The 20,794-nt window shown below is 41.6% G+C and overlaps 2 protein-coding genes across 2 annotated transcripts; both read left to right on the forward strand.

Annotated features, from left to right (window-relative positions):
* The first annotated feature begins 4,692 nt into the window (after positions 1-4,692).
* LOC119800642 (small proline-rich protein 2D-like) lies at positions 4,693-4,947 on the forward strand. Its single transcript, XM_038310795.1, has one exon. It carries the CDS (start codon positions 4,693-4,695, stop codon positions 4,945-4,947), a length of 255 nt encoding a protein of 84 aa, XP_038166723.1.
* A 6,982-nt stretch (positions 4,948-11,929) lies between these two features.
* On the forward strand, positions 11,930-12,157 carry LOC119800624 (small proline-rich protein 2D-like). Its single transcript, XM_038310774.1, has one exon. It carries the CDS (start codon positions 11,930-11,932, stop codon positions 12,155-12,157), a length of 228 nt encoding a protein of 75 aa, XP_038166702.1.
* Positions 12,158-20,794: the final 8,637 nt, after the last annotated feature.

The following is a 20,794-nucleotide window of genomic DNA, read 5'->3' on the forward strand; positions in this document are numbered from 1 at the left end:
CTCTGGTGCCAGTGCTGTCAGAATTAGTAGCTGCTATTTTGAAAATAGAGTAATTAGCATATACATTGTAAGCATGAAGGGTTTCATCACGATATTTAAATATATGCAGATGGACTGTATTCACCCTCATCTCTGCATTCAACATATGAGAGCAAGCATGTGATTCTTGTCATTGGAGACTTGTTTGTGTCCTTTAATGGCATGCCTTCTTTAAATCGTCATATTTATTAATTCTTTGAGAATTTCATAGTGCACTTCAATGATATTCACTTAGTGGGATACCAAAAACTGTCCTTATCCACTCACTGTGCCTTTCCTTCTCTTCCCACCTAAATTTGATTTTGTGTCTATTTGTTTCTTTGTGCCCCATCATTTCCAGTTTGTGTAGTCCAACTGCTCTAGACAGTGGGGGTCTATCCTGGAGTGTGGTAACATAGCAAGGCTCACATCACTAAAAACTCACTCCTTCTCTTACAAGCTATCAACTGCTAATAGCTCAACATCTAGTGGTGGAATTACATACTTCCCTTCTCATACAGGCTGAGCTTTCATCTGGTGTAAGGTTTTACATGACTTGTGCATACTTTGTCAATAGTTATGAGTTCAAACATTTAATGGCCCAGTTATGTGAAGAAAAGAGTTTCTACCTCTAGTTCTTATTCTCTTTCTGCCAACTCCTTTGTGAAGGGAATGCTGAGCACACATAGTCTCTCATTCTATCCACTGTAGATCAGTTGAGGGTCTCTGCATTATAATATACTGCAACGAGAGGCTTCTCAGATAAGAATTGAGAGATATTAATACTAGTATAGCAATAAATCATTAGAAATGACTGGTTTGATTTTTCCATTTAGGAGAATTATAATATTGATTGGACTATCCTCCAGGGCCTATGTCCTATCTAGCAGTAGATTCTCACCCCTTTACCAGTGCTGGGTGTTTACCTTGTCTCATTGGGAAGGACCTTAAATCCAAAAAAGGAAGTGGTTGGTTGCTCCCATCTAGTTGTGCTACTGTCACACCAGTGGGCATATCCTGTCAAGCCAACAATTTTTATACCTTGCAGTGTTCAGTACTGTCTGAGGTTGGTGAATACTTTTCTCCTTCAGCAGTGTGCACAGCATTTTCTATATCACGTGGGCTGGCCAGTAGGGATGAAATGTCCAGGTGAGCACCTCCTAGATTTAAGCTTTGATGTCTATAGAAATAGGGTTTTACTTGATGTTCTGGAGGGTAGACAAGTTACAGGCAATAGTCTGTAAGCTAGTAGAGATTGTCTATTGTAACCTACTGACCAACAACTAAAAAAGGTATTACTGTTACTGAAGTTTGCAGTTGCCAGTATGAGGTATGTACTGGTGGTATTGTACCCCTCCAGTTGTAAGGTAACTCCATTAACATATTTTTATGTTAATGTCCTTACTTTCAGAAGCACTGGCAGTCACAGGAAGCTGACAATCTTCACTGATGTTGATTCCATGTCCGTGTATTTCTCAAAGCAGAGCTGTGAATAGTTAATAACTTTGCTTCATGTTCCTCATCTATTCTTTCTCCTCTAATTACAAAGTATATATTTTAGTAAGTTTTGAGTAGTAGATTTCCATATGGCTTTTTTTTAATTGTTTTTTTTTTGAGGCAGGGTTTCTCTGTAGCTTTGGAGCCTGTCCTGGAACTAGCTGTGGTAGACAAAGCTGGCATCAAAGTCAGAGATCCACCTGCCTCTGCCTTCTGAGTGTTGGGATCAAAGGCATGCGCCACCACTGCATGGTGCTTTTTCAAAAGGTTTTACTGTTAATCATCCTTCTCAATATATTCTAATCTACACCGCTCTCCCATGTCCCATCACAAAGCATGTCTTCCTTTTTCATTACTTCCCCTTAACACTTTATACCCTTCTAAGTGGACTATATTCAAAGGAAGAACCTAGGTGTAACAGACTCTGTGTTATACTGGTTTCCCAGCTCAGTAGGCAATGCTGTAATTGAGACAGCAGAAGTCAGTCATGACCTAAGATAATCCTTTATGTTGGATATGCAAATATGGAGAGTAATAAGTCTCTTACTGGCCTGACTGGTAGTATGGGTACTAACCTTTGTGAATCATCCTCTGGTCATGTGTTGGTCAGCCTCTGGGCTCAGGTGCTGAACTGATGACTCTTTCCCTCTAGGGAAATGGACAAGGGCAGTCTTGGCTAATCCCTTCCTTACTGTCAGAAGCACTGGCAGTCACAGGAAGCTGACATGCTTCACTGATGTTGATTCCATGCCCGTGTATCTCAAAGCAGAGCTGTGAATAGTTAATAACTTTGCTTCATGTTCTTCATCTATTCTTTCTCCTCCAATTACAAAGCAACTTTCCAGGACTAAAGAGAATAGTTTTCTCTTTTCTGGACTCTTTTTTCTCTTCCTTCTTAGGAGGTTCCAGATTCGTGAATTCTGGCTGTTGTTTTATAGCCTAGCCAACTTTCTGGGAATCTCAAGTAATAGTGATGGCATCAGTTACTGTTATCTCTGGGGTTGCTCAGTATTTTAGAACTTAAACTTCAGACTGCCTTTCTTGAAGATCATGTTTTCTGTAAAATCACTTCATCCTTTGGAAGAAAGATGTTTTCTTGTGAAAAATGTGAGGATAAAGGTTGGTTTCCTAGGTTAATGAAACAAAAGAATGACATGGAAGGGAAAGTCGGGAAGTCTGGAGGAGGAGATGGGATTGAGGAAGAGATCTGATATTTCATAAACTTGAGATTCTTTCGCTGTGGGGATCATCTCTTATGAGAACTGTTCAATAGTGTCTTTCAGATCCTGAGATTTCAGAAAGTCTAACCAACAGCAGCAGTGAAAACAGTTCAACCAGCTTCCTCATGTGTGCCCACCAAAAAGTGCCCATAGCTCTGTACACTCTCAAAGTGCTCTGAGCCTTGTCCTCCTCCAACATGAACAGAGCCTTGGACTCCCTCGAAGTGTTCAAAAGTCAATCAAGAACTATAACACACCCTATTTTAATTCCTTCTGTCAGTTTTCATGCAGAAACGAATCATTAATATACATTAGAAAAATCAATAAGTTATAAATGTAGCTATGTGGTAGATAAAAATGTAAGACTTATGCTCTGCCTATCTGTGTCTGTTTTTGTCTTTTTTTTGTCTGTCTGTCTGTCTGTCTGTCTGTCTGCCTGCCTGCCTGCCTGCCTGCTTGTCTGTCTGTCTGTGTATGTGGAAGAATGAGCACCTGTGTATGAAGGATTCAGTATTCTATGTGTTTTGGGAGATTTCAGAGCTCCAGTTGGTGTGTACCACAGTCAAGGTGGGCTCAACAGCTCTTCACACAAGAGAAGTGTGGGACATTATTAGTCTCCATGCTGACCGCCAAAGCAGGAACATGCTTAGGGAAGGTGTTAGGGTAGATACGATTTTAGTTCCTCTATTGTTGTGATAAGCAGCCTTATGAAAATCATTAGAGGAGAGTCTAAGCATATACCACAAATATGTCATTGGAGACAGCAGTCCTGACTAGGGTCAGGATAAGGTTCAAGCCCAACACCCTTCCCTATGAACAACATTCAATTTTCTATTGGTACAGAAAAGATTTAAACCTATCCAACAGACTAGACATGTCCCTCAGAACAGGTTTGTAAAAGATGAATCTGAAAGCACAGCTAAAGTCCTCTGTAAGATTGTCCTGTCAGCACAATTTTCAGGCAAATTTTGCCCCAAGACAGGAATCAAAATGGGCCATGAACCAAAGAGTATCAGTGAGCTGAGAAAGAACAAACAGGACACAAGAGGTATAACAGGGGAAAGAAATACTGTCTTCAATCAAGAAAGACAACTTAGACAATCAGGGAAGTCTGGCTGAAACCAAAGAGACAGGAGGGCCCACTGAGTCACAGCACTCTACAGTGATGATGTCCAGACACAGGATATTTCGCATGATGTAGAGTCCCAGTCAAGCGAGTCATGCATGGATTTACATTTTGTTTGGGAAATTCTTGGACCTGCCCACTGTCAGTCAGCTCTACTCCCTCTGGGCGGGGCAGTCAGCCCTATAAAGAGGTCCTTGGCTGCATGACTGCAGACTCCTGGTGCTCAAGTCCTAGACTACTTTGGAGACCTGGTGAGTGTTATTTCTTAAGTTGGCTGTCTTTATGGTCTGCTTATGTACTGCAGTCAAGTTTTAGGGATGGTGTGTGGTGGTTTGTCCTTTTCTTTAGTATGCAATTGAGCACAGTGTATTTCTCTTTCATGCGCATCTTTGGTGTCTTCTAATAATGCTACTACTTACCAGGTATTAGAAGCTGCAACTTTCCTGAGTTTTCCTCTCTCTACAACCAAGACAATCTTCCAAAATGTCACAGTGAAAGGGGAATGATGGATTGGTTCTGAGGGTGCCCAGAATATCAGACCTTGAGACCTCCTGTATTGAAGATGCTTCTGTGTGAAATACATTTGTTTTATTGGAACAAATAATCTCACCTGGAAAAAGGCATGAAATGAAGGTTATTTCCCAAGGCTAGTACTACAGATTGCTGGCAGGAAAGGGAAAAGCCAGGCTGTCCTAAAAGAGGAGTTGGGGAGATGTGCATGTGTGGAGAGAGAAATGGATGTGATGTTCCACGTCTCCATCTATCTTCTCTGTGATGATCATCCCCTAACACTGTCATGTAATGTCTTTCAGATCCTGAGCCTTCAGCACGATGTCTTATCAAGAGCAGCAGTGCAAGCAGCCCTGCCAGCCTCCTCCTGTGTGCCCACCCACAAAGTGCCCAGAGCCTTGTCCTCCTCCAAAGTGCCCAGAGCCTTGTCCTCCCACAAAGTGCCCAGAGCCTTGTCCTCCTTCAAAGTGCCCAGAGCCTTGTCCTCCTCCGAAGTGCCCAGAGCCATGCCAGCAGAAATGCCCTCCTGTGCAACCTCCACCCTGCCAGCAGAAGTGCCCACCCAAGAGCAAGTGAGTGCTTCAGCAGTCACCAGGACAAAGAGAAGAGGAGGAAACCTGTCTTCCATTCTGCCACAGAAACACTTCCAATGCACTTCAAAGCCTGCCATGGATACACAAGAATCTTGTCCACCCTTCTCTTCTCATGTTTCTGTGAAGGATTTCCCCTGAGGTTGTTCTGTTTCTGCTATAAGGGGCAGTTGAGAATGGTCCTTCCTCACTGGTTCAGTGTCCCAGATGCTCAGTGATGAGCAGCATCTTTCCACCCTGTGCACTGAGAGGATGTTTCCCAAACTCTCAGTCTCCTTGTTTGTGTTGTTGTCACTGTGGCTTCATTTCCTGAATAAACTACACTGTTGTTGATAGTATTCGTGTGATCTTTTTTCCTAAAACTGAATCTATGATATTCCTGATATGCTACTGTTCCTTTACTTTCATTCTTTGATCACCAGGTTATTTTTTTATATCAGATTTTGACTGCATTTTTGGGTCATAACAAAGATTACTTAGAGTCTGCTTGATTGAGAGAGACATAATTTCATTTTTCACAACTATGATCTCTCTTTAACACGAGCTATCTTAAGAAGATTAGTCTATACTCAGATATGCATGCGTCACTTATTACATATCTTCTCCCTACACCCACATGTATTTCCCATTACTTTTCCCTTCATCTGATGTAATAGTTACACATCTACATAAACCTATCTTTATTACATTTTTCCTCTTGAACATTTAAAACATCAGTGCCAACCTTTAATGTTTCTCTTAACATGATGACATGCAGTTTCATTTATTTACCTGCTGAGTACATGATATCATTGTTCCTTATGATTCATTTTGGTGCCATATTTTCTTATCCCATTTATTCACTGTTGAGCCATGAGACCGATTATTTAACTTTCATTATTAGGTGTAGTTCTGATATATAGATGGATATGTAGGCATCTCTATTGTATACTATATTTACTTCTTTTCATATGAACCCACGTCATGCTGGTGAATCATATGATAGTTCTACTTTAGCGTTATTTCTTTGGTGGAAACCCCACACTGATTTCCATACTTGGTGGGTTATTCTCCTCTATCACAGTCTGACTGTGACATGTTATTATTTTGATTGCACTCAATCTTACATGGGTAGAATGGTCTTTTCTTATGTTTAGTTTTCTGTTCTCTCCTAGCTAGAGAGTTGAACATTTTCCTGTTAATATTACTTGTAGAAACTTTTTAAGTATGCTAACATCTTGTCTTTGGTGATAATTGAACTAATGAATGCTATTTGAGTGTCATAATCTGAGGCACATAATTATTACTAATTAAGTAAGTGATAGGTTTAGAATCTGCTGATCTACATCATTTCCACTGCACGCATTTCCATCCCCACTTCCATCTGCAGCATCACTACATCATTACCAGTACCAGAATCATTATCACAACCACCACAAGCTACAACATCAGCTGGCACTGCCTACCTCCACTATAATTGCCACCCTCTTTACCATTACCCCACTAAGAACATCATATTCATGTTTATCACTATTTCCGTAATCAATATCACAATATCTCCAGTACCAACAACATCATCAAAAAATCCAAGCAAAATATTGTTAAATGTAGAAATGTATGGGAAAGGGATTCCAGGAAAGGAATGAGAGGCATGCATGGAACCTCCTGTTATATGTTTTTGATTTTGTTATATAGATTTTGATTTTTTTAGGAACTTTTTCTAATGGCATAGATTATATTACATTAAAATATTAAATCAACTGAAGATCTTGAAAATATTAGAATTTCATGTTCAAGCCTGTCATATGACTCATAAAAATCCTTAAATGTTAGGATAAAAATATGCAACCTGTATCCAGGGTCATCTACTTTAAAAGATCATAAAACTAAGAGAATCAAATATAATAATAATAGATGATGTCTAGAGAGAATCAATATGTGTGCATTCATGTCTGTGCACATGTGTTCCATGTCTTTGGTCTTGAAGGTTCACACTTAAGAATGTGTCCTGCACCCTGTTCATATGTGGCTGTTCTTCATGGACCTTCTGTGGAAGGAACTCACCTTTGGTGTCTCAGCCAGGAATGAAATTTGGGTGGTCTGAATCTGGTGCCAGTGGTTTCAGAATTAGTAGCCGCAATTTTGAAAATAGTGCAACTGACATATATATTGTAAAAAGTGAATGGTTTTATCATTTTGTTAAATATTTAAATATATGCATATAGAGTGTATTCATCTTCATCCATTGTATCAGCAGAGGAGAGCAAACACATGATACCCTGTCTCTGCAGACTTGCTTGTCTTTCAATATTATGCCTTCTTCAAAATATCTTCTTTAGTAATTCTTTGAAAAGTTTATCCAATGCATTTCAATGATCCTCACTCAGAGGCTTAGCAACATCTGTCATTAATCCACTGTGCCTCTCCTTCTACTCCCACCCACATTTGCACACAACTTTGATTTGTTTTTTTATTTTCTTCTTACTGCCATCATTTCCATTTTGTGTATTCCAGCTACTCTAGACAATGGAGTGTGGTAACATTGAAGAACACTGACATTCCTTCTCTTAGAAGCTAGCAACTGCCAATAACTTCTCAGATAGTGGTGGGATTTCAGTCTGGTTTGAACTTTCCCATGACTGTGCATGCTGTGTCAGCAGTTATGAGTTCAAGTGTTTAAAGCCTGGTTATGTGAAGAAAACAGTTTCTATCTCCCGTGTGAGGTAAGGCTGAGCAAACACTAGTTTCCTACTCACAGCACCATTTATCACTTGCAGGTCTCTTTGTTAATAATCTACAGTGAGAAGCTTCTCAGATGAGGAATGATGATATATTGCTATGAGTATAGCATAAGCCATTGGTTATTGCTGTGTTACTTTGTCCATTTAGCAAAACAGTAGTACTATCTAGCTACACATTCTCTCCTTTCCACCAGTTCTAGGAATGGACTTTGCCCCATAAAGAAGGACCTTAAATCCAAACAGAAAGTGGGCAGTTTGTGCCACTCCATTTGTGCCACAATCACACCAGTGGGCATACCTTGTCAAGCCAGGGTTTGTTGTAGGTTGCAGTGTTCAGAACTGGATGAGGCTGGTGAGTACTTTTCTCCTTCAGCAGTGCACATAGCACCTCCCAGTATCATGAGGGCTGGCCAGTAGGGATGAGGTGTCTAGGTAAGCACCTTCTAGATTTCTCCATGTTCTCTGACTTAAGCTTTGATGCACACAGAAATAGGGCTTTATCATGAAGCTCTGGAAAGTAGACAAGTTACCAGCAACAGTCTGTAAGGTAGTGAAGTCAGTCTATGGGCCCTCACTGGGTAGAAACTAAAATGAGGTAAGGTATTACGGTTACTGAGGTTTGCACTTGCAAGTACGAGTTATCTACTTTGGCTTTGCACCCCTCCATTAGTAATGTAACTGCATTAAACATTTTATATACGTATATATTCTAGTAAGCTTTTAGAGTAGTAGATTTCCATACGGCTTTTTCAAAAGGTCTTTAAAGTTAACCACCCCTCTATGCCCTCATCTCCCCTGCCCCCTTGTGTCCTATCACAATGTAAGTCTTGCCTTCACATTATTTCCCTTTATCCCTTCGTACCTTCTGAGTGGGCTATATTCAGAGGAAGAACCTCTGGTTAACCGGCCCTGTGTTATACTGACATCCTGGGTCAGTGTGCAATTTTGTAATTTGGCAAGGCTGAAGCCAGACATTGCCTAAGATCATTCTTTACATGTGATATGCAAACATGGAGAGTACTGAGTCTCCTACTGACCTAGCCCTATGGTATGTGTCCTAACCTTTATGAGCCATCCACTGGTGGTGTGTTTCTTGGCACCTGGCCTCAGAACTGATGACTCTTTCCCTTCAGGTACATGGACAATTACATCCTCAGCTGGAAATTCTCACTCTGAAAGGCACTGGCAATCACAGGAAGCTGACATGCTTCACTGAGTTTGATTCAGTACACGTGTGCTTCTCAGAGCAGAGCTGGGACTAGTTAATGGCTTTGCTTCATGGTCCTCATTCTCTTCTTTCTTCTCCAATTATAAAGCAACTTTTGAGGACTGAAGAGAACACTTTTCTCTTTTATGAATTCTTATTTTCCTCCTTCTTAGAAGGTTCTAGATTCTTGAATTCTCGGTGTTGATTTATACCCTTGTCAATTTCCAGGGACATCCCTAGTATAGTCATGGCAGCAGTTACAGTCATCACTGAGGTTGCTCAGTATTTTAGAACTTAAACTTCAGACTGCCTTTCTTGAAGATGATGTTTTCTGCAAGTTCACTTACTCTGTCCTTTGGAAGAAAGATGTTTTCTCACAGAAAATGTGAAGATAAAGGTTGGCTTTCTGGGTTAATGAAACAGAATGGTGACGTGGAAGGGAAGTCAGGAAGTCTGGAGGAGGAGTGGGATTGAGGAAGAGTTTGATATTTCATAATCTTGAGATTCTTTCTCTGTGGGTATCATCTCTTCTGAGAATTTTCACACAGTGTCTTCCACATCCTGATATTTCAGAACCATGTCTTACCAACAGCAGCAGTGCAAGCAGCCTAGAGCCTTGGACTCCCTCAAAGTGTTCAAAAGTCAATCAAGAATTGTGAAACACCCAATTTTAATTCCTTCTGTCAGTTTTCATGCAGAAATGAATCATTAATATACATTAGAAGATCGGGAAGTGATAAATGTAGCAATGTGGCAGATAAAAATATAAGACTGATGCTTTTTATGTCTCTCTCTGTCTGTGTATCTCTGTGTGCATGTGCAAGAATGAGCACCTGTTGTCTTGACTGGAGGCATGGTTGCCAACAGAACATTTAAGTAAAGGGAGGAGCTGAGTAGAGTTTCAGAGGCAGCAATGATCATGATGAGGAGGAGTAATGGTTTTGGAAAACAGATGAATGCTTGGACTTAGGCTGAGCAGAAGAGTGTGCATACAAGTGTGAAGAGTGATTAACATGGGGCTGAATTGGGCTCGGAAGGGAAAAGATGAATAAAAATAAGCACAATAAAAGTCTGGGTGATATCAATCAAACATCTGATAGCTTTCCCCTTTTTTCTCCAATATTCTGAAGCATGGTTAATTTTCATTAATAACTAATGGAGCTTCTATAAAATAATCTTACTGAAATCCATGAAAGAGAAAACTTAAGAAAAAAAGAATGAACACCTGTGTTACGGATGAAGGAGTCAGTATTCTATGTGTTTTGGAATATCCCAGCAAAAGTGGACTCAACAGCTCTTCACACAAGAGAAGTATGGGAGATTGAGTCTTTTTCCCTTTCTTTTTTATTTATTTTTCCATTAAATACTCTTCCTCCCCTACTCCTATTTCCTTCCTGCATCCCACTCCCTCTCTTTTTCCCCCTCCCTCCTTAAGAGAGGGCAGGGAACCCTGCCTTGTGGGAAGTCCAAGCCCCCCCACCCCCCCCACATCCAGGCCTAGGAAGCTTTGCATCCAAATAGACTAGGGTCCCAAAAAACCCAGTACATGCAGTAGAAACAAGTCCCAGTGCCTTTATCAATGGCTTCTCAGTCAGCTCCCCATTTTCAGCCACATTCTGAGAGTCTGGTTTGATCACATGCTCATTCAGTCCTGGTACAGCTGGATTTGGTGAGCTCCCATTAGAGCAGGCACACTGTCTCAGTGGGTGGACCAACCCCTATGAGTCTTCATGCTAACCACCAAAGCAAGCACGTGCTTAGGACAGGTATGATTTTAGTTCCTCTTTCATCATGCTAAGCAGCCTTATAATAATCATTAGAGGGGTTCTAAGCATATACCCCAAATATGTTGTTGGAGACGGCAGTCCTGACAAGGGTGAGGTTAAGGTCCAAGCCAAGCAGCTTCCCTTATAAACAGCATATTTGATTTTCTATTGTTACAGAAAAGACTTAAACCTATACAGCAGACCAGACCCATCTCTGGGAACAAGGTTGTCAAGGATGAAGTTGAAAGCACAGTTAAAGACCTTTGTAATACTGTCCTACAGTACATAGGCAAATTTTGGTTAAAAATATGGGCCATGAACCAAATAGTATCAGTGAACTGAGGCAAAATCCAGAACACAAGAGAGTTGTAACAGGGAAAAGAAATACTGTCTTCAATCAAGAAACACAATGTAGACAGCCAGGGAAGGCTGGCTGAAACCAAAGAGACAGGATGGCCCACTGAGTCACAGCACTCTACAGTGATGATGTCCAGACACAGGATATTTCACATGATGTAGAGTCCCAGTCAAGTGAGTCATGCATGGATTTGCATTTTGTTGGGGAAATTCTTGGACCTGCCCACTGTCAGTCAGCTCTACTCCCTCTGGGCGGGGCAGTCAGCCCTATAAAGAGGTCCTTGGCTGCATGACTGCAGACTCCTGGTGCTCAAGTCCTAGACTACTTTGGAGACCTGGTGAGTGTTATTTCTTAAGTTGGCTGTCTTTATGGTCTGCTTATGTACTGCAGTCAAGTTTTAGGGATGGTGTGTGGTGGTTTGTCCTTTTCTTTAGTATGCAATTGAGCACAGTGTATTTCTCTTTCATGCGCATCTTTGGTGTCTTCTAATAATGCTACTACTTACCAGGTATTAGAAGCTGCAACTTTCCTGAGTTTTCCTCTCTCTACAACCAAGACAATCTTCCAAAATGTCACAGTGAAAGGGGAATGATGGATTGGTTCTGAGGGTGCCCAGAATATCAGACCTTGAGACTTCCTGTATTGAAGATGTTTCTGTGTGAAATACATTTGTTTTATTGGAACAAATAATCTCACCTGGAAAAAGGCATGAAATGAAGGTTATTTCCCAAGGCTAGTACTACAGATTGCTGGCAGGAAAGGGAAAAGCCAGGCTGTCCTAAAAGAGGAGTTGGGGAGATGTGCATGTGTGGAGAGAGAAATGGATGTGATGTTCCATGTCTCCATCTATCTTCTCTGTGATGATCATCCCCTAACACTGTCATGTAATGTCTTTCAGATCCTGAGCCTTCAGCACGATGTCTTATCAAGAGCAGCAGTGCAAGCAGCCCTGCCAGCCTCCTCCTGTGTGCCCACCCACAAAGTGCCCAGAGCCTTGTCCTCCCCCAAAGTTTCCTGAGCCTTGTCCTCCCCCAAAGTGCCCTGAGCCTTGTCCTCCTTCTCAGTGCCCAGAGCCATGCCAACAGAAATGCCCTCCTGTGCAACCTCCACCCTGCCAGCAGAAGTGCCCACCCAAGAGCAAGTGAGTGCTTCAGCAGTCACCAGGATCAAGAGAAGAGGAGGAAATCTGTCTCCCATTCTTTCATAGAAACAATTCCATCTCACTTCAAGTCTATTATGGATGCAGAAGAATCTTCTACACCTTTTGTTCTCCACGTGTCTGTGATGTCCCCTCATAAGGAGGGCATTCCTGTGAGGTGGTTGTGTTTCTACTGAGAATGGTCTTTCCTGGCTTGTTAATTGTGTCTCAGATTCTGAGGGAGGAAAACAGCAGCTTTCTAGCCTGTGTGCTTAGAAGATGTTTCCAAAACTCTCAGTCTCCTTCTTTGTGTTGTTACTGCGGTTTCATTTCCTGAATAAAGTACACTCTGGTTGATAGTACTCATGTGATCTTTTTTCTTAAAACTGACTCTATTTCTTTCTGATATGCTCCTGTTCCTTTATTTTTATTCTTTGATTCCCCAGGTTATTTTTGGTAATCTGATTTTGATTGAATTTTGCTTCATAATCTTTGTTATGATTACTTAGTGTTTGTTTGCTTGAGAGAACCATAATTTTATTTTACACACCTATGATTTCTCTTTTAGCCTGTGATATTTTAAGATTATGCTATACTCAGATATGCACACACACACATCACTTAGGAAACAATTTCTCCCTACACCCCATGTATTTTGCTTTCACTTGTCCCCTTTATCTGATGTAATAGTTACACATCTACATCAACCTATCCTTGGTATGTTTTCCTCCTTCAGTATTTGAAACATTGGTGCCAACCTCATATTTAAGATTGGATTGATTTCCCTGAACACAATGGCATGCAGTTGCATTTATTTGCCTGCAGAGGATATGATATCATTGTTCCTTGTGATTCATTTTAGTGCCATATTTTCTTATCCCATTCATTTACTGTTGAGCCATGAGACCGATTATTTAACTTTCATTATTAGGTGTAGTTTTAAAAGATAGATGGATATGTAGGCATCTCTATGTATATTATATTTGACTTCTTTTCATATGAACCCACATAATGCTGGTGAATCACATGATAGTTCTACTTTAGTGTTATTTCTTTTGAGGAAACCCCACACTGATTTCATATTTCATGGGTTATCTACTCTCTCACAGTCTGACAGTTTCTATTCTATTTCCTCCACTCCTCTGCCAGGACATGTTATTATTTTGATTGTCTTCATTCTTACATAAAAAGAATGGTCTTCTGGTGTCAGTTTGGGTTCAAGTTCTCTATTGTCTAGCGATGTTAAACATTGTCTTGTTAATGTTACTTGTGGAAACTCTTAGGTATGCATTTGGTCATAATTGAACTAATGCATGCCATTTCATTGGCACAATCTGAGGCACCTAATTAATGCTAAGTGAATCATAGGTTTAGAAGCTGCTGATGCACATCATTTCCACTACCCTCCCCTCTTTCATCTGCAACACCCATCATCATTATCAGTACCAGAATCATCATCCCAATCCCTACAAGCCATGACACCAGCTAGCACTGCCCACCTCCGCTATCATTGCCACCCTCTCTACCATTACCCCACTAGAACAGCATATTCTTGTCCATCACCATTGCCATGACCAAGATCCCAATATCTCCAGCACCAAGAGCATCATCAAAGAAACCAAGTAAAATATTGTTAAATGTAGAAATGTGTGGGAAAGGGATTCCAGGCAAGGAATGCGAGGCCTACATGGAATCTTCTGTTGCCTGTTACTGTTTCCTCCATATGTTAGTATAGATTTTAATTTTTTTTCAGGGACTTTTTCTTAATGGCATAAATTATATCATAGTAAAAAATTAAATGAATAACTAGAAAAATATTTTAACTTCATGTTCAGGCCTGTGATTGACTCCTAAAAGTCCTTAAAAATATGCAGGTTGATCTTAGGGTTATCTGACCTTACAAGATCATAACACTAAGGGAATTAAATGTTTAACTCAATCATAGCTTGTTAGGAAAAATCTTAAGTAAAGCCACTCTACCAAAACAAAAGAACTCCAATCAAACCACATCAAACCAAATTAAAGGTCTATGTTTAATAGACAGCACACTCCTGGTTGGCTGGGAGAGCATGGTGAGGTGAAGGCAGAGGGAGCACACAGGCAAACCCAAAACCACATGTTTCTCTTTTTGGAGTGAGATTAAATACCCTGTGGGGTCAGTGCTTTGGCAGGCTGGGAGTTGGAGTCCAAGCACAAAGCACTTGACAGGCTGGGAGTTGGAGTCCAAGAGCAAAGCACTTGACAGGCTGGGAGTTGGAGTCCAAGCACAAAGCACTTGACAGGCTGGGAGTTGGAGTCCAAGTGCAAAGCATTTGGCAGGCTGGGATTACACTTCCAACTTAATATTACATTCCAACCTCTTTGGATATAGGGGTGTTAGAGAACTGGGGTCTCATTTTTGACCAAACATCCTAGAGTCCTTGGATATAGGGGTGTCAGTTCAAGTCTGGCTGCTTCCTGCGCGCATGAGGCCATGTGGGATCGTGGGGGCAGGGGCGGGGGAAGCTGGGAGTTGGGCTCATTTTCAGTGAGAGGTATGGCTGGAGTGGCATCCTGTTTGCTGTCATTTTGAAGTCTTCAGGCAGCTTCTTTTTGAGGGAGATGAAAAGGCAGGTAGCTGGAAGAAAAAAAATTATGTTCGGCCCTCTGAAATGGGGCTAGCCATAGGATAGGACACAACAGCAGATGAAACCAGATTTCAGTTGGAGGTGTCCTTGCTCCAGAAGAGCCAGATTTCAGTTGGCAGGTGTCCTTGATCCAGGAGAGTTGGTACCAATGGTGAAGTTCCAGGAGTTGGTGCAGGTGCTTGGCATTATCTGGAGAGCACTTTGTGAGTTGGTCTTGGCCCAGGCAGCAAGAGTGAGCTGTAAAATAAGCTTAAAATTGGCTGGAATAGCCGGGCAGTGGTGGTGCATGCCTTTAATCCCAGCACTCGGGAGGCAGAGGCAGGCGGATCTCTGTGAGTTCGAGGCCAGCCTGGTCTACAAGAGCTAGTTCCAGGACAGGCTCCAAAAAAGCTGCAGAGAAACCCTGTCTCGAAAAACCAAAAAAAGAAAAAAGAAAAAAAAGAAAAAACCAAAAAAAGAAAAAAAGAAAATTGGCTGGAATAGCAAAAGGCTTTGGAGACTAGTAGGTTTTGTTTTTGTTTGTTTTTTTTTTTCCAGATCTGATTTTGATACAATAGTAGAACTTTTCCAGGAACCTGTAAGAGAACTGGAACAGTTTTACATCTTGGTGTCATAGCAAAAGGCTATTGCTTTGGTTAAGACAATTAAAGTAATTGGGAACCCTGGATATTTAAGATACACCTGAAACCTGTTAATCTTGGACTATGAATCCTGTTAAAAAAAACAGTACCTTAAGTTGTCAATTGCCCTTAGACAGATCTGGGAGGGATAAATGAGCAAAAATGAGACAGCTTTTTAGCTATGCAGGCAAACCCAAATCCTCGCCTTGTCCTTGGAGAACACCAGTCTTGGAAGCAGTGCTTGCTGTTAGCTGCTGAGTATGAGAGGCCCAAAGATTTTTGTGTGGGGAAGGTTTAGTCTACCTGGCTTGGCAGGATGAGAAGATTAATTCCCAGGTGAAGCATCCAGAAAGCTGGAGAGGTAAAAGGCCACTTTTGCTCTGTGGGTTGCTTTGCCAAACCCAGAAGCAAGGCATGGAGACAGAAGGTCTCCTGTCTTCTTGGAGGAGCTAAAGGATGCTGTGAAAGCTGCAAGTCTGCGTTAGAAGCTCTTGTTAAAATGCCATGCCTTCAGATCTGTAAAGGCACTTGAGAACCAGGTACTATTATCTGGTGTGGGAGGTCCTTCTGTCTATGTCTTGCTTTTATTGGTTAATGAATAAAGAAATTGCTTTGTGCTTATAGCAGAGCTATAGGGGAACAGAGCTAGGCAGGGAAAACTAAACTGAATGCTGAGAGAAGGAAGGCAGAGTCAGAGAGAAGTCATGTAGCCCTGCCGGAGACAGATGCCAAAACTTTAGCCGGTAAACCACAGCCACATGGTGATACAGATTAATAGAAATTAAAGTAAGATGTAAGAGTTAGCCAATAAGAAGCAATCTGGAAGCACACATGCACACAGAAACTTAAATTAAGCACATCATGAAAACACATTTACACACTTATGTATGTAAACATATTGTGGCCACATCATTCTAACAGACAGACAAATAAAGCACTTTTAGAGCAAACACTGTAAGAGAAGGTAGGGGCAAAGGCCAGAAAAGCACAGTAGACAGTTTAGAGAAGTGGGGGGTGGAGGTGGGAGGAAGTGGGGACCATGCATCTAAAAACGGCCGGCTTTTGGAGTTTTGTTTGCTTTAAGTTAGATAGCCCCAATTTAAAGGGATTTTTTTTTTTTTTGGTAAAAGGGCTTTTAAGGGCATTTGAAATCAGCTTGGAATTGCAAGAAATCCATTTTAAGCACATGCCTGAGTGACTCAAGTCTGTCACAGCATGTCGGCCAGACAATTCTTGAGCCGAAGACGGGGCTGTGAAAAATTTAATGTCTTGTGTCCCGGATCAATCAAAATTCACCTCAGCAAAAGTGTCTGGCTTTCACCTCGTGGGTCAGGTTTCTGGCATGAGCCTGCAGCTTTATTGGAGAACCCGAAAAGTGAATGGTTCACCCCAAACCCTGCCGGGTATGCACTTTTAAAGAGGAACTTACCTGGAGCCGATCTTGCCTGGCAGAGGGCATGTGAGGGATGGGTGTTTTCCAGTACTGCCCCAGGCTGTGGGCCCATGGGAAAAAAACGGACCCTTACAGTGGGACACTCCAACTGTTAGAAAAAATCTTAAGATGAGCCACTCTGCCGACACAAAAGAACTCCAATCAGATCAGATTAAGCCACATTAAATGCCCATGCTTAATAGAAGGCACACTCCCAGGTGGCTGGGAGAGCGTGGTGAGGGAAAGACAGAGGGCGCACACATGCAAACCCCAAACCACTTATTTCTCTTTTGGACTTAAGCTTAAATACCCTGTGGGGTTGCTGTGGTGCTGTATCCATTAGCAGAATAATAGTACTATTGGTTTATCCCCTAGGCCTATGTCCTATCTAGCTATAGAGTCTCTCTCCCCTTTACCAGTGTTAGGTACACCCTTTGTCTCATAGAGAAGGACATTAAAGTCAAGTAGGAAGTGGTCAGTTGCTCCATTGGCTTATGCCACTATCACACCAGTGGCCATATCTTATCAAGTCAGTGTTTGTTGTAACTTGCAGTGTTCTGACATGGGTGAGGTTGGTGAGTACTTTTCTCCTTTAGCAGAGGGCGTTGCACTTTCTATTATCACTAGCGCTGGGCAGTAGGGTTGGTGTGTCTGGGTGAGCACCTTCTAGAATTCTCCATGCTCTTTAACTTAAACATTGGTGTCTGGAGAAACAAGGTCTTACCATGAAACCATAGAAAGTAGACAAGTTACAAGCACTAGTCTGTAAGCTGAGTTAGTCCATAGGACCCCACTGGCTAGAAACGAAAGGAGGTAAAGTATTACTGCTACACAGGTTTGCATTTGCTGGTATGAGGTATCTACTTATGGTTTTGTACCCCTTCCAGTAGTAAGGTCACTGGATTAAACATTTTATATATGCCATATATATATATGTATATATACATACATACACACACACATATATACATATACATACATATATATATATATATATATATATATATATACATTCTTGTAAGCTTTCAGAGTAGTAGATTTCCATACGGCTTTTTCAAAAGGTCTTTAATGTTAATCATCCCTCTATGCCCTGATCTACACTGCTCTGTCATGTCCTATCACAATGTAAGTCATCCTTTGCATTATTTCCCTTTATCCCTTTGTACCTTCTGAGTGGGCTATATTCAGAGGAAGAACCTCTAGTTAACCGGCCCTGTGTTATACTGACATCCTGGGTCAGTGTGCAATTTTGTAATTTGGCAAGGCTGAAGCCAGACATTGCCTAAGATCATTCTTTAGATGTGATATGCAAACATGGAGAGTACTGAGTCTCCTACTGACCTTGCCCTATGGTATGTGTCCTAACCTTTATGAGCCATCCACTGGTGGTGTGTTTCTTGGCACCTGGCCTCAGAACTGATGACTCTTTCCCTTCAGGTACATGAATAATTATGTTCTCAGTTAATTGTTCCTCACTCTGAAAGGCACTGACAGTCACAGGAAGGTGACATGCTTCACTGAGTTTGATTCAGTACCCGTGTGCTTCTCAGAGCAGAGCTGGGACTAGTTAATGGCTTTGCTTCATGGTCCTCATTCTCTTCTTTCTTCTCCAATTATGAAGCACCTTGTTTGGACCAAAGAGAGTATTTTTCTGTTCTATGAACTCTTTTATTTCTCCCTCTTAGGAGGTTCTAGGTTCTTGAACTCTGGGTCTTGATTTATACCCTTGTCTACGTCGTGGGACATCCCTAGTATAATCATGGCACCGGTTACAGTCATCACTGAGGTTGCTCAGTATTTTAGAACTTAAACTTCCGATTATCTTTCTTGAAAATGATGATTTCTGCAAGTTCACTTACTCTGTCCTTTGGAAGAAAGATGTTTTCTCACAGAAAATGTGAAGATAAAGGTTGGTTTTCTGGGTTAATGAAACAGAATGGTGACGTGGAAGGGAAGTCAGGAGTCTGGAGGAGGAGTGGGATTGAGGAAGAGTTTGATATTTCATAAACTTGAGATTTTTTTCTTTGTGGGGATCATCTATTCTGAGAATTGACGCATAGCATATTTCAGATCCTGAAATTTCAGCACAATCTTACCAACAGCAGCAGTGCAAGCAGCCCTGCCAGCCTCCTCCTGTGTGCCCACCCACAAAGTGCCCAGAGCCTTGTCCTCCCCCAACACAAACAGAGCCTTACACTCCCTCAAAATGTTCAAAGTCAATCAAGAATTGTGAAACACCCAATTTTAATTCCTTCTGTCAGTTTTCATGCAAAAATGAACCATTAATATACATTAGAAAATCAGTTCAGTTATAAATGTAGCTATGTGGTAGATAAAAATGTAAGATTTATGCTCTGTCTATCTGTCTCTCTGCGTGTCTGTCTGTCTGTGTGCATGTATAAGAATGAGCACTGTGCTATGTATGAAGGAGTCAGGACACTATGTGTTTTGGAAGATCCCAGAGCTCCAGCTGGTGTGTACCAAGCCAAGGTGGGCTCAACAGCTCTTCACACAAGAGAAGTGTGGGATATTATGGGTCTTCATGCTGACCACCTAAGCAAGAACATGCTTAGGGCACAAGTGGTTTTATTTCCTTTATTGTCATGATAAGCAGCCTTATGAAAATAATTAGAGGGGATTCTAAATATATACCCCAAATATGTTGTTGGAGATAGCAGTTATGAAGTGCATCAGGGTAAGTCCTAAGCCCGACAGCCTCCCCTATGATCAGCATATTTAATTTTGTATGGTTACAGAAAAGAATTAAACCTAGGCGGGAATCTTGAGCTGTCTCTGGGAAGAGGTTTGTCAAAGATGCAGCTGAAAGCACAGCTGAGGTCCCCTGTAATCCTGTCCTCTTTTCAGCACACAGGTGAATATAGCTAGAACACAGGAATATAAATATGACGGCGCACCAAAGACTATCAGTGAGCCAAAGCAGAGCAAACAGGATACAAGGGAGGTGTAACAAAGTAAAGAAATATGATATTGTCTTGAATCAAGAAAAACAACTGAGATAACTGGGGAGGTCTTGCTGAAACTGAAAAGACAGGAGGGCCCACTGAGTCACAGGGCTCACAGCGATGGTGTCCAGGAACAGGATATTTCCTATTTTGTGGAGTCCCAGTCAGACAGTCATACATGGATTTGCATTTTGCTTGGGAAATTCTTGGACTTGCCCATTATCACAGCTCCACTCCCTCTGGGCGGGGCAGCCTGTCCTATAAAGAGGCCCTTGACTGTGTGACTGCAGACTCCTGGTGCTCACGTCCTGGACTCTGAGTTTGGAGACCCTGGTGAGTGTTTCTTGGGTTGGTCTGTCTCTGTGGTCTGCTTTTGTGCTCCAGTCAGTTTTGAGGGACTAAGTGTGATGAGTCCAGTTGTATTCATGGGATGAACAGCAACGTCTTAGCAATCAGAAATACAGCAATGGATACTCAGGTCCACTGTGAAAGGTGGCCTTTCCATTTATTTGGCCAGTGGTTGAACAGAGTAGTTTTCTCTTTCATATGCATTGCTTGGTGTGCTTTTCAGAGCCCTATACATTGGCAGCTATCAGAACCTGGGACTTTCCTGAGCTGTCCTTTATTCTGCAACCCCAGACAAGGTGCTGGGATGTCACAAGTGACAAGGGAGACAAGGACAGGTTCTCAAATCGCTCAGGGTTTCAGAACTTGAGGCTGTCTGTCTCAAGGGAATTTCGTGTGAAATCAGCCTTACTTGTTTCACTGAAAAAGTATTTTTTTTTTTTTTTTTTGCTTGAATAAGGTATGAAAAGAAGGCGTCTCCCAAGACTAGAATCACAGATTGCTAACAGGAAAGGGAAAGGCCAGGCTGAACTAAGACAGGATTGGGGAAGATGTACATGTGTGGGGAGAGAAATGGAGGTCTTCATCTATCTTCTCTGTGTGGATCACTCCTAACACTGTCATGTAATGTCTTTCAGATCCTGAGCCTTCAGCGCG

This window comes from Arvicola amphibius, chromosome 14, assembly GCF_903992535.2.
Source record: "Arvicola amphibius chromosome 14, mArvAmp1.2, whole genome shotgun sequence".
Classification (NCBI taxonomy): Eukaryota; Metazoa; Chordata; class Mammalia; order Rodentia; family Cricetidae; genus Arvicola; species Arvicola amphibius.

Bases quoted from the DNA above. Each gene is read 5' to 3' on its own strand.
- LOC119800642 (XM_038310795.1), top strand. From the start codon at position 4,693: ATGTCTTATCAAGAGCAGCAGTGCAAGCAGCCCTGCCAGCCTCCTCCT.
- LOC119800624 (XM_038310774.1), top strand. From the start codon at position 11,930: ATGTCTTATCAAGAGCAGCAGTGCAAGCAGCCCTGCCAGCCTCCTCCT.